Raw genomic sequence first — 13,869 nt, 5'->3', positions numbered from 1 at the left:
GCCAATGCTCATTTCCATTCCAAAAACCTTAGGGCCCTTAAGAATTATGCTAGCTCTGGCTAATCTGGCTCATTTGGTTGGAGCATCATCCCATGCACCTAAAGGTCACATGTTAGATGTCCACTAAGGGCACATACTCGGGTTGCAGATCCAATCCTCAGTCAGGGTGCCTACAAGAGGCAACAGAACCATGTTTCTCTCTCACATCAAAGTCCCCCCCCCCCCACTCCCTTCCTCTGTACTCTATACATAAAACAACAAAACCTAGATAACAACATATCTGTTTACAACAGAGGTTAATGATTATTTTAAGCCCACTGGTGAGATATCCTGCTCAGAAAAAAGATTCCTTTCAAAATATTACTGGTCACCCAAGAGCTCTGATGGAAATGTACAATGAGATTAATGTTGTTTTCAGGCCTATGAACACAACATCCATTCTTCAGTCCATGGATCAAGGAGTTATTTCAACTTTTAAATCTTACAATTTAAGAAAACACATTTTGTAAGACTATACCTGCCAGTGATTCCTCTAGTGCACTGGTTCTCAACCTTCTGGCCCTTTAAATACAGTTCTTCATATTGTGACCCAACCATAAAATTATTTTCGTTGCTACTTCATAACTGTAAATGTTGCTACTGTTATGAATCGTAATGTAAATATCTGATATGCAGGATGGTCTTAGGCGACCGCTGTGAAAGGGTCCTTCAACCGCCACAAGGGTCACGACCCACAGGTTGAGAACCACTGCTCTAGTGGATCTGGGCAAAGTAAATTGAAAACCTTATGGAAAGTTCACCATTCTAGATTCATTAATAACATTCATGATTCAAGGGAAGAGGTCAAAATATCAATGTTAACAGGAGTATGAAAAAAATTAATTACAACCTTCCTGGATGACTTTGAGGGGTTCAAGATTTCAACGGAGAAGATAACTGCAGATGTGGTGGAAATAGCAAGAGAATTAGTATTAGAAGTGGAGCCTAACGATGTGGCTGAATTGCTGCAATCTCATAATAAAACTTTAACCGATAAGTAATTACTTCTTATGGATGAGCAAAGAAAGTGGTTTCTTGAGATAGAAACTACTCCTGGTGAAGATGCTGTGAAAACTGTTGAAAGGACAACGAAGGATTTAGAATCCTATCTAATAAAGAGGGAATATGTAAATTGACCATCACTGGAGAGAAACCAAGATGGAGGCATAGGTAAACACCTGAAATTGCTGCCTCGCACAACCACTTCAAAAATACAACTAAAAGACAAAACAGACATCATCCAGAACCACAGAAAGGCTGGCTGAGTGGAAATTCTACAACTAGAAGGAAAGAGAAAAGCACACTGAGACTCAGAGGAGGTGCGGAAGTGCAGAAATACGGAGGCTTGAGCACGCACGGAAAGGGGCTGGCAACGGAGGACGCCAGTGTCTTTTGCAATCGGGAGGGAGGCACAAGCTCCCAACGGTCCTGACTCCAGTTCCGGGCAAGTCTCTGGGGACCCAGACTCATACGGGGAGAAACTGGACTGTCTGGCAGTGGGCAAACTCGAGGGCGGTTTTCTCTTAGAGGTGCTTGCAGCGATTACCAGGACACTGAGACCTGGGACCTCTTAGGACAGGACTGAGGATCAGCCATAGCTGTTTGCTCCGCCCTGTTGATTTCCTGAGTCCCTGCCCCACCCAAGCTGCTAGCAGAGGCTTTTGCATATGAATGGGCTGGCCCTTTGAGATCTAAAATTACCTAACGAACTGCAGCTGGGTCAGAAAGACCCAGAACATCCAAAAGAAGGCCCAAGACCCCACAGCAGCTTGCACTGCTTCACAGCTGGGCCTCATTTGGGCACCTCCAAAACCGAAACAAAGAAGGGGAATCTGCAGATCTCTCCGTAGCTAAGGAATACTAATGATATAGTTTAAATCAGCTTAAGAAAAAAGTTGAAAATATTCTTAAAGTGACATTTTACCAAAATAATCCCCTAGTCTCCCATACAACACTTTTTCTAGCTCCTTTGTTCTCAAAGGCAAACATCTGCCTATGGTAATCAGCCAATATGCAGCAAGTCTGAATTCTGTCTTATTACTAAACAACTTCAAGAGAATGGCAACAGAACCATTAGAAGACATTATAAAAAGCCACATGAGAGCTCTGAGTATCTACTCAAACTAAAAAGTGGCTCTGAAGAAACAGAATTAGTTTGAAGCTCCTCTACATTTATATAGTAACCAATTTAAGGACATTTTGTAACACCGAGATTTTTTTTAAAAAATCAAAGAATCTTAGCAAAGAAATCTAAAAATGACAAACATGTACACAGAAAAATTTTTGCATACAAAACTGTTAAATATTTGTGGCTGACAGAATTTTCAACTATAATGATATACATAGGACTCAATTTTCAACTGGCAATAGGTACACTCATTCTTTATGTTCAGTGGATGCTGAAACATAAATATTCAGTTGACTCTTGACTAATGGGGGGATTAGGGACACCAAACACCTGCTCCCAACCTACAACTTGAGTTGACCCTCTGTATATGTAGATTCCCAAATATGGATCGCAATACTATAGTTGATTCACAGTTGTTTTACCCAAGGATGCGAAATCTGGTGAAAAGTAGGTTATTCTTATTGAAAAATATCTGTGTATGTGTGGACCATCAAGGATGAACAGTAATATCTCTCAGCACCATTTAAAATATCAACAATGGAAATAAAGTTATTTTTGGTCTCCTGAGTTTGAAGGGCAAGAAAAGCCACATTAATAAGAAAGAGTGCAGAGTGTAAGTAGTGGAAGTTTACTCACTGATCTCAGAGTATCTAGTTTATATTTTTGGTCTTGTCACCGTACCATTGAATGCTTTCAACCAGGTAATTTTACATTTAATTCCAACTGTGTAAATTAAAAAAAAAATTGAGGTCCAGGCTTAACTCCCCTGGGTTTCTTTACATACATACAAAACAAGGACAATATTAAATAGCTAGCCTATCTAATGGGTTAGATTAAATGAGACAAAAAAAGAAGTCATCTGAATGGTATCAATGAAAATGCCCCACCTTCCTAAGGGCTAAAGTGAAAACCATGATTCTAATTTTTTTTTTAATTTATTGCTTAAAGTATTACAAAGGGTATTATATATGTGTCCCATGATTCTAATTTTAATAATATAAGAATTATACTTTTTCAAGAATGAAAAGAAGAGCATTAATCCTGGCCACAGCACTTTGCCTACATTTATGTTATGGTAAAACCACGTTAGAATCACTGGATAAATGGAACTGGTTTTGACAAGTTCAAATCTGACAAAAGAATACTTTTCAATGATTTCATCACTATGTTACACAACACTATTTTCTACTATAAACTACAAATTCAGAAAAGCTATGCAACAAAAAGAGAGCAAAGCCCTAACAAATGTGACAAGCAAATCTGACCATCCAGGAATTTTCTGTATCGCATCTCCTTGGCATGAAGGTGAATAGAAAGAGATATTTGTACTAGTAATTGTGATCATTCTACCTTGAATACGACTGATTGCAGAAGGAAGTTATTCTAGTGCTTCTCCTCTGACATATCTTAGAAATCTTTCCTGTTCCTAAGCAGAATTTATAACAGCAGCTACATAAATATCTTTAATAAAGGAAAACAATGTAGTTAAAACTGCTTTGTTTCTTAAAAAGGAAAAGAATTATTACAAAGTTTATAGGGAAGGAATGCATACTACAGGAAGCACCATGACACAGTTTTGCTCTGAGAATATAAATAAAGCTAATGAGAAAGCACAGAGCACCATGCCTCATACACAGTGCATGCATCAAAGTTGAAGCTGCATTATACACTAAATTGGCCACCAGATGGCATGACAATTCCAAAATCTTTGAAGGGAGACTAATAGTTACCAGTTTTCCAAATGAATTAGTACCAGTGTGCCTTTTGATTTAAAACCAAAATTTGAAGTTAACATTTTCATGTAATTTCACTTTATCCATTTTATGAAGTAGTTATAGAGAAAAGAGACTTCTATATGCAATTATCAATTTTAATCCCTAAAAGTACCAATTTTCTGATATGGACTATGGAGAAAAAATCTAATCATCTTACAACTATTTTATTTTAAAGTATGAAAGGATCTTACTCATTTTATAAGTAAGGAAACTATCGCGAGGAAATGTAAAGAAACTTGGAAAAGCTCACACAATTAATAGTAGCAATAATTAAACTAAATCTAAGTTTTTATTTCTATTACAGGGTTCTTTTCACTACTCAAAAAAGTATAATTTTAAAAAGCCAAACCATTTATTTCTGACCTTATATGCAAGGTTAGACTTCAGTCACAGACCTCACTTGTCTCCTTCCAATGTGTTCAGATAAACCTTAGTGGTAAAACTTGATTTCAACAGCCTTCAGATCTTCAGATCATTAAAATAAAGCAACCAACCAATACCAAAACCAAAACCAAACCCCTGGCAAAACAAATCCAGCTGACTTAGTTTCTGTCATTATTATCTTACTAAAAGAATATTATAACGGGACATTTCCCCACATTAATTTTTTTTTTCTTTCTACAAATGTTACCTCTGCAAATTTGCCTATTTCTTTTCCTTTATCACTTACATTAAAAAAACAAACTCCACCTATTAAAGGCAATCATTTTATAGTATGAAAGCTATATAATCTGACTAGGAGTTTTCCTTGAACCACAGATAATATAGCAGGGTAATACAATTTCAAAAATAAAATAAGATGCCCTACCTAAAATAACCTTTACCATCATCTTCTTTTATTTCTAAAGACACAGAGAAGGTAAAGATGTCACTGTCAGGAGTCTGGGGTGCAGCAGTGGCTGAAAGTGGGGTCTGCTTGGCAGAACGGCGGAAGGCAGTGGCAAAACTGTAGAGTATCCGGCTTACCTACAACCAGACATGTTAGAAAACAGGCTGTTATCACAGGAAATAAAATACTTTTATTAAGACTGAAAGTTACCTATTTTGTCAGGGAGAATAATTCCTTTTTTTCTATTGATTTCTTTTTTATAATTATTCTTTAATTTCAGATTATTGAGGTATAATTGACATAAAATTCTGAGATATTTAAAGTATGTACTATGGTAATTTGATATATCTATACATTGTGAAACCCCAATGATGAATTAACACATCCATGTCATCTTTCCCCCATCCCTTGGTGAGACCATTTAAGTTCTACTCTCCTAAAAAATTTTAATTGTAACCCTGGCCGGTTTGGCTCAGTGGATGGAGCGTCGGCCTGCGGACTCAGGGGTCCCGGGTTCGATTCCGGTCGGGGGCATGTGCCTTGGTTGTGGCGCGTCCCTAGTGGGAGGGTATGCGGGGGGGGGGGGGGGGGCAGCTGATCGATGTTTCCCTCTCATCATCAATATCATCAATGTTTCTGGCTCTCTGACCCTCTCCCTTCCTCTCTGTGAAGAATCAGTGAAATATATTTTAAAAGAAGGAAAAAAGGGAAAAAAAATTTTAATTGTACAATGCAGAGTTATCACCTATAGTCACCATGATATGCATTAGATCCTCAAATTTTATTCATGCAAGTTTGTTCTCATTTACCAACCTCTCCCTATTTCCCTTAGCCCCCAGGCAATCTCTCTTCTACTCTGTTCCTATGAGTTTGACTTTTTTGTTATTTAGATTTCCTATTGACATCTTTTGGTAAATAAAAATAAGTACAAAAGTTTAGCTCTAAAATAATCGTTTGCAAATGTGTCATTGCTGGAACCAAGATGCCAATTTAACCCAGCCAAGAAGCAGCCAACTGGTCTCCTCTGACACTCTCAGCAACAAGGTTTTGGTTAACCTACCTTTTAGCTCATTCATATTTCTGTCCATAAGGCTGGAATAAACAAAACACTTGCAGAGAATTTCATTTGGCTCATAAGTGACCATAATAAATACTGCAATCATTTCAACACAGTGAAGGTACAGGTGAAATTTCATTTGCAAACAGTATTTGCTTAAGGACTTACAGCTTCTTGTATTTCACATCGGAAGACATGTATCCTAAAGAGCTCTGCATTGTAATGACTTTCAGTGAAAGCAAAACAGTCACTTTCAGGAGTTCCATCATGTCCTCTGACACAGAAGAGGATTTTGTAGATAGGATAGTTTGCTATTTCAGTGTTTGTCTGAGGATCTAAGAGTCTGTCCAGAAAAAAATATATAAAAAGATTAGAGGGGTTATGGACTATTTTCACTATATCTATATTATGATTTGAAATTCATCTTTCTAGCAGGAAGTTCATATATACCTTTTGTGGAATTAGCTAACTGCATTAATTTTAAGTCTTGATAATTAAGTCATATATGGATTCCTAAAGTTATTGATTACATAATTTCATTCTATTAAAACTACATAAACCCCATATTTTAGGGAGGCAATCAGGAAGGCATAAATAGTATCAGTAAGTACATATGTTTCTTATATACTCTGTAACTAACAAGAACAATGAGTAAATTAGTCTTATCAGAATTATTAAAGATGTGCTTCTCATTCTCTCCTAAAAGAATGACCTACTCTGCTTTCTTATCTACTAGCGGCCTGATGCATGAAATTCGTGCAAGAGATTCAGCCAAAAAAGAAAAAAAAGAGATTCAGCCCTCGCAGCCCCAGCCAGCCCTCACAGCCTCTCACAGCCTTGGCTGGCCCTCGCAGCCCCGGCTTCATCTGGAAGGTCATCTGGAAGGTCGTTTGGCTGTTTGGTCTAATTAGCATATTAGCTTTTTATTATATAGGACAATAATAAAAGCATGATATGCTAATTATACTAGCCGTCATTGGGGACAAAGCTAGGGCCAGAGGGAAGCCTGAGTCCCGGGTGCATGCTGGCAGCAGGAGCGAAGCCCGGGGCCTGGGTGTCAGAGGGAAGCCGGTGCTGGCAGCCGGGGGAAGGAAGACCTACTCTTGCACGAAATTCCTGCATCAGGCCTCTAGTCCTATCTAATAAAAGAGAAACATGGTAATTGCTGTACGACCGCTACCCTTCCCATTGGCTAATCAGGGTGATATGCAAATTAACTGCCAGCCAAGATGGCGGCCGGCAGCCAGGCAGCTTGAAACTAACATGAGGCTTGCTTGCTTCAGTGACGGAGGAAACCAACATTCCCTGCCTGCCTTGCCAGCCTCTGAGCTTTCAGTTTAAGAAACATTGTAACAAATATAGAAGCTAAACAAAACCCCAGAAACCTGCTTTCAGCGAACCCGGGATCTCAGAACTGGAGTTATACATTGTTTCGATTATAGAACCAAAACAAACCAGATACCTTCTTTCAGTAGCAGAGGCCTCAGAGCTGGAGCCAGAGCTAAAGCTGGCCCAAAATAAAAAAAAAAAATAAGAAAAAAAGGAGCAGTTGGGAGCTTCAGTTGGCCTGAAAACAGCCCTCAGCCCCTCACCCAGACTGGCCAGGCACCCCAGTGGGTACCCCCACACTGAAGGGTATGTCACCAGCTGCAAACAGCCATCATCCCCTCACCCAGGCTGGCCAGGCACCCCAGTGGGGACCCCTACCCTGATCCAGGACACCCTTCAGGGCAAACCAGCCAGCCCCATCCATGCACCAGGCCTCTATCCTATATAGTAAAAGGGTAATATGCCTCCCAGCACTGGGATCAGCGGAGCCGCGAGGCCTCCCGGCACCAGGATCAGTGTGACAGGGGGCAGCGCCCAACCCTTCCCCCCACACACACACACACGGGCCCTGCTGTGTGTGTGACGGGGTAGAGCCATACCCTCCCCATCGGCCATGCTCTGAGTGTGAGAGTGGCAGCGCCCCAACCACCTGATCGGCCCTGCTCTGTGGGTGATAGAGGGCGGCGCCCCAACCCCCTCCCCCAACGGGCCCTGCTCTGTGTGTGATGGGGTAGAGCCATAACCTCCCCATCGGCCCTGCCCTGAGTGTGACAGTGGCGGCGCCCCAACCCCCTGATCGGCCCTGCTCTGTGGGTGATAGAGGGCGGCGCCCCAACCCCCTGATCCACCCTGCCCTGAGTGTGACAGGGGGCGGTGCCCCAATTCCCCTATCAGCCCTACTCTGTGAGTGACAGGGGGGAGCTCCTCAACCCCCTGATCGGCCCTGCTCTGTGCATGACAGGGGGGAGCTCCCCAACCCCCCGATTGGCCCTACTCTGTGTGTGACAGGGTACGGATCCCCAACCCCCCTGATGGGCCCTGCTCTGTGCGTGACAGGGGGTGGCGCCGCAACCTCCCCATCGACCCTACCTTGAGTGTGACAGGGGGCGGTGCCCCAACCCCACAATCGGCCCTACCCTGAGCGTGACTGAGGGTGGCATCACAACCTCCCGATCCACCCTGCTCTGTGCATGACAGGGGAAGGCGCCCCAACTCCCCAATCGGCCCTGCTCTGAGCCCGACCAGGGGCTGCACCTAGGGATTGGGCCTGCCCTCTGCCACCCGGGAGCAGGCCTAAGCCAGCAGGTCGTTATCTCCTGAGGGGTCCCAGACTGCAAAAGGGCACAGGCCGGGCTGAGGGACCCCTCCCTCTCCCCTGGAGTGCACAAATTTTTGTGCACCGGGCCTCTAGCTTAAAATAAAAAGCTAGTGTGTTTGTCAGTGTAAAACACGTTCTTTTGACTTACGGCAAATAAAGGGAGAAAGACTATACAGAATGTTAACACTTAAGAAAAAAAATCATTAATAAAAATTTTAAAATGCCATGCATTGCCCTAGCTGGTTTAGCTCACTGGACACAGCGTCAGCCTGGGGCAACTGAAGGGTCTCAGGTTCAATTCTGGTCAAGGGCATGTACCTTGGTTGCAGGCACATCCCCAGTAGGGGGTGTGCAGGAGGCAGCTGATCGATGCTTCTCTCTCATCGATGTTTCTAACTCTCTATCCCTTTCCCTTCCTCTCTGTAAAAAATCAATAAAATATAGTTTAAAAATAAAAATAAATAAAATGCCATTCATTGAAAATCAAAGAAAGGTCATTCATTCATGAAATATTTATGTGATACCTACAACATTCCAGGCTCTGTTCTGAGCACTGAGGAGACAACTATAAAAGGACTAAAAAGAAACTATGCCACTTCAACAATATGCAGGGGAATCTTTTGGGAAGGCCTGTGCATAATGGAAATCTGTAAAAGGGGAACTAATCCAAGTTCAAAGGCACTTTGATAAAACTCGAACTCTGGCTGAATAGCTCAGTTAGTTAGGGCATCATCCTGATACGCCAAGGCTGCAGGTTCAATCTCTGGTCAGGCACATACAAGAAGCAACCAATGAATGAAAAATAAGTAGAGCAACAAATATGTTTTGTTTGTTTTTTCTCTCTCTTCCCCTCCCTTCCTCTCTCTCCCTTAAATCAATTAAAAAACATTTTTTAAACTCCGAAAAACAGGACAAGAGAAACTGATTTTCTTATATCTTTACAGAATTAAAATAGAACAAAGCATAACTTCAGTCAGGGAAACGACTACAGACTTAGAAGCATATAGAAATGAGGGCTAAAGAAATTTTATTAAAAGACCAGGAGAGTATTATGCTAAGAGAAATAAGCCAGTCAGAGAAAGACACGTATCACATATGCAGAATCTAAAGAACAAAATAAACTGATGAACAAAATAGATCCAGAGACACAGAAACAGGGAACAGACAGGTGAATTTGACAGAGAAGGCAGGGGTGGTTGGGTGGGAAGAAATTAACCAAAGAACTTAAATGCACACATATGCATAACCTATGCACACAGACAACAGTGTGGTGAAGGCCTGAGTCAGTGGTGCTTTAGAGGGGGTCAGTGAGAGAAAAACAGGGACATCTGTAATACTTTCAACAATGAAATTTAAAAATTTTTAAAAACTTAAGAAGAAAAAGAAAAGTTTTACATCAGCCCTGGTCAGCACAACTCAGTGGTTGGAGTGTCGGCTGGTGCACCCAAGGGTCGTGGGTTAGATTTCTGGTCACGGGCACATACCAGGTTGCAGGTTCGACCCCTGGTGCTGGTCAGGGCATGCAGGAGGCAACAATCCATGTTTTTCTCACATCAAAGTTTCTTTCTCTGTCTCTATTTCTTTCTCCCTCCTTTCTACTCTCTCTAAAAAATATATATATCAATGAAAAAATGTCCTTGGGTGAAGATTAACAACAACAGTTCCACATTAATAAATATAATTAAAATTAGGATTTGTGAAATCGTTCTTTAAATACTCCAAGAAAAATTACATATGCAGATTTTTGAAATTTTGAATAATTAAACTTACTTCTATCCCCACACAACTACAACTCTACTAACATGAAAAGCCAAAATGCTTCTGAGGGTCATGATATAAAACTAAGTGAAGAAAGCATGTTACAAGATGGTATGCATATTTCTATTGTTAAAAGGTTTGATTCTAATAGTTCTATTAAGTATACATGCATATATATGTAGTTATATACACATGTATATAAACATATACACATACAAATACACAAAGAGGGTCTTGATAAACTAAGATGTAACTGTGTTTATTAATAGAAATAGAATTGAGTATTTTCCTGAATTTTTGCTTATTTATGTTTTCTGATTTTTCTGAAATCAGGGGGAAATGTTATTTTATTTTAGCTGTGTTCATCTGATTATTTAGAATTCTGCATTTAGCTAGTTTCTATAGATATTTGTTGTTATTGATTCTATAAAAATGTAGAATATAGTTAGTATAAAAATAGCCATTTCTAGAGACTTTTCTGGGCCTCAGTCTCACCATCGTAAAAATTAAGAAACTGGCCCAGCCAGTGTAGCTCAGTGGTTGCGCATTGACCTATGAATCAGGAGGTCACCGTTCCAATTCCCAGTCAGGGCACATGCCTGGGTTATGGGTTCAATCTCCAGTGTGGGGCGTGCAGGAGATAGCCAATCAATGATTCTCTCTCATCATTGATGTTTCTATCTCTCCCTGCCTCTCTGATATCAATAAAAATATATTTTTTTTAAATTAAGAAACTGTACTGGAATAGTTAATATTTACCAACAGGTTTTTGTAATTTCCAAAATCAGCATTAAACTCCCTATTGAACTAATATGTCAAGCTAGTATTTGTACTGGGGGAACACGGAAAACATAAATTGTTAGGCAGACTCTCATGTCAACATATTTCAATTAACCTACAAACATTTACATTTCTAATGTTCTACACACCAGTGGTCGCCAACCTTTTGGACCTCACGGACCACCAGTAGTCCACGGACCACCAGTTGACTGCTGCTACACACAATTGGAGTAGAGAAGAGTATAAAAATACTGTTCAAACAAGTGACTATTTTTCGTAAGGGTCACAATACTTGGAAGACATGATAACTTAAGTGCCAGAGAACTGAACAATACATGAATAAATGTTCTTGTCTTTTGACTGCTTATTTCTAAAACTACAGGTCAGAAGTCTGATCAACTGTTACAAATACTTCAAGAGGCTGGTCTTACCTCACAGTTCCCTCAGACACATTTGGCACTGATAGGGTTACATCCAGTGAAATCTGACACTGGCTTCTTAAGATGGACATCATCCTTAAGGCTTCCACTTCACTCCGGGGAGCATTGACTGAGGCACAGCCTAAGTAAGTTAGCTTGCTAAAGACCACACTGTCCTCATCAGCCACTGGTGTGAAAGGACTTGACCCTTCAGAATCTGAAAGAAATGATAATAAGGTGGTTAATTTTGTTTGATGCTTTGTTGAATATGAAATCCAAGTAAAAATATACAAGTTATATTTAGGTTCAAAAATTAAGTACTAATGAGATAATATTCCATTGCTCCAGAAGAAGTGCCCATTAAAGCCAGAAATCTCACACTAGAACTGTCACTAACACCAAAATTTTCAGGTACTGCTGTATTGTCAACCCCGAGTCTAAAAGGTGGCCTGAGATTCAGATCCAATTTAACTTTCTGCTTTGCATTTGTTTTGACTTTGTTGTTTACACTTAGGAGAAAACAAAACAAACAAACAAAATAACCCTTTAGTATTTCACCCCTCTGAAAATCCCATCTGTCTTCTTTCTAATCTGCACTGTTATAAATATTTCTCTCATTCATCATCTTAGCCACTTTATTAAGTTCTCTCAATCCCCTTGCTCTCCCTTTCCCAATAAACATCTGCAGTTTTAACACCAATGCGCCTTTCTAATTGCCCTTTTCCTCCTGCAGCTTTTTTTCAATTTGGCAGCTATTCCCACAGAGCTGTAACATAGGCCTACAGCAAACATCTCTCACCAAGCTTTACTCCTCCATTTGTTCAACACTGTACACAAACTCCTCTTTTAATCATCCTGAAGTAAGATTTCCTAATGTCATTTAACTATTTCCCTTTCTTTGGTATAAATGACAGAATGGTACATCTAATTACTTCCCTCATATTCCCCTAAATCTTGAATCTGAATTCTAGAGAACACAGATAATGGTTTTTGCTCACTCTGAATCAAACCTAGAACAGGGTAGACGCTCAAATATTAAAAACAATAACCTTCAGTAATGTAAGCAATGCAGCAATCCTAACCTCCTTGTCCAGGTTGCACTGGCAGGCTCATCTCTGGTTTTTGGAGCCCTACTAATGGCACAGGGTTAATGGTGGATGAAGCTGAGAGCGGATTAGAAAGAGGCCCATCTCCTTCGCCATCCAGTTGCGACCTTTCCACAAGCTCCTTTTCCCCTGGCTGGTCGTCCATTGGAGGATCCATTAGCACATCTGCCAACTCTTTTTGCAGCTGCTGCTCACTTCCATTCCCTATAATCTAAGGGTCACAAATACATGCAATCAGCGAAGTGAGAGAGAGGCCAGGTCTGATTCAAATGGGTCTGCATCTAGAAAAAAGTCAGCTTTTCTTTTGATACAAAGATATTTTCTGAAATATTTTTTAATAGAATAAATCAAGATCTGCAATAAATAAAAGCTGCAACTGCCCTCTTAATTCATAATTTTTTTCATGGAAAAGTTTAATGGCTTTGAGACTAATACCCAGAAATACATGTGAATAGTCTATTAATGTTATTAAAAATTTTCTACAATGTCCTAAACTAACAATGAAAAGATTTCTAATTTTACTGTCTGGTGAAAAACAATGCTGTTGAGAGGAATATCCTTAGCAGCTCCCCTTATTGTTAAGAAAAAGGAAACTGTGTTTGCTTCCAGAAGTTATCAATAGACACATCACTTATTAGGTAATAAAATTTCCCATGTATTTTACCACTCCTGCTTTAAGTACATCTCTTATATTTCTGAGGAAGACTTCTCTGATATAAACAAGTTCTTAAAGTTATGAGACATTTGAATAAAGCAATCTTTCTTTCCCTAATATGTTTCTTCTCTAATATGTATAAAATGTTCCTGAGAAACAGAAGCAATCCATTTTAATAATGTCAAGTATTTTTCTAGAGTCATGATGGTTTATTATTAGTTGCTCAACAAGGAAGCAAACAAGAACAAAATCAAGTGGAGCTTACCCAATGCAAAAGAAAACCACAGTGACAAAACCCAGTATGGACATTAAATGCTTATTCAAGAAAAAATTTTAAAGAATTAATTTAGGAAAAGGAAAGTCATGATGAAAACAAGGTGGCTGATTTGGAGGCTTTCTGAAGATTAAACCCTGACAAAATGTTAAAAGAGGTGGGACTAAGAGACTGTTAGAGAATGAGGTCTTCCCAGTAGAATCAACACAGAAGTTGGGAAGCAAAATTTCAGTTAACAGAGGTACCTCTGGACTATCGAGGAACCCAGTTCAAACATCTTTCATAACTTACAAACTTCAAGTCCCTTTGGCTGTAAATTATGATTGAGAAACAGTCTTAAGTCCTTTTTGCTGACATTTTCCCAAGGAAATTCTAACGTATCAGACACTCCTGCCTTGGAAA

The 13,869-nt window shown here is 40.0% G+C and overlaps 1 protein-coding gene across 7 annotated transcripts in view; it reads right to left on the bottom strand.

Annotated features, from left to right (window-relative positions):
- The window catches only part of RABGAP1 (RAB GTPase activating protein 1), a 143,123-nt gene that overhangs the window by 87,940 nt on the left and 41,314 nt on the right, over positions 1–13,869 (bottom strand). For 5 of the 7 annotated variants that reach the window (XM_059657934.1, XM_059657932.1, XM_059657933.1 and 2 more), the window contains 4 exons: positions 12,515–12,749; positions 11,445–11,649; positions 5,997–6,171; positions 4,751–4,908 (listed from right to left, as the gene is read on the bottom strand). In XM_059657934.1, coding sequence (XP_059513917.1) covers positions 4,751–4,908; positions 5,997–6,171; positions 11,445–11,649; positions 12,515–12,749 — 773 coding nt within the window. Of the gene's footprint in view, positions 1–4,750; positions 4,909–5,996; positions 6,172–11,444; positions 11,650–12,481; positions 12,750–13,869 lie in introns of those variants that run through there. The other 2 variants (XM_059657937.1, XM_059657936.1) reach the window with 2 other exon arrangements.

Source organism: Myotis daubentonii, chromosome 11 (assembly GCF_963259705.1).
Source record: "Myotis daubentonii chromosome 11, mMyoDau2.1, whole genome shotgun sequence".
In the NCBI taxonomy this organism is placed as follows: domain Eukaryota; kingdom Metazoa; phylum Chordata; class Mammalia; order Chiroptera; family Vespertilionidae; genus Myotis; species Myotis daubentonii.
The sequence above is the reverse complement of the archived record's forward strand: the minus strand, read 5'-3'. Positions and strand labels throughout refer to the sequence as shown.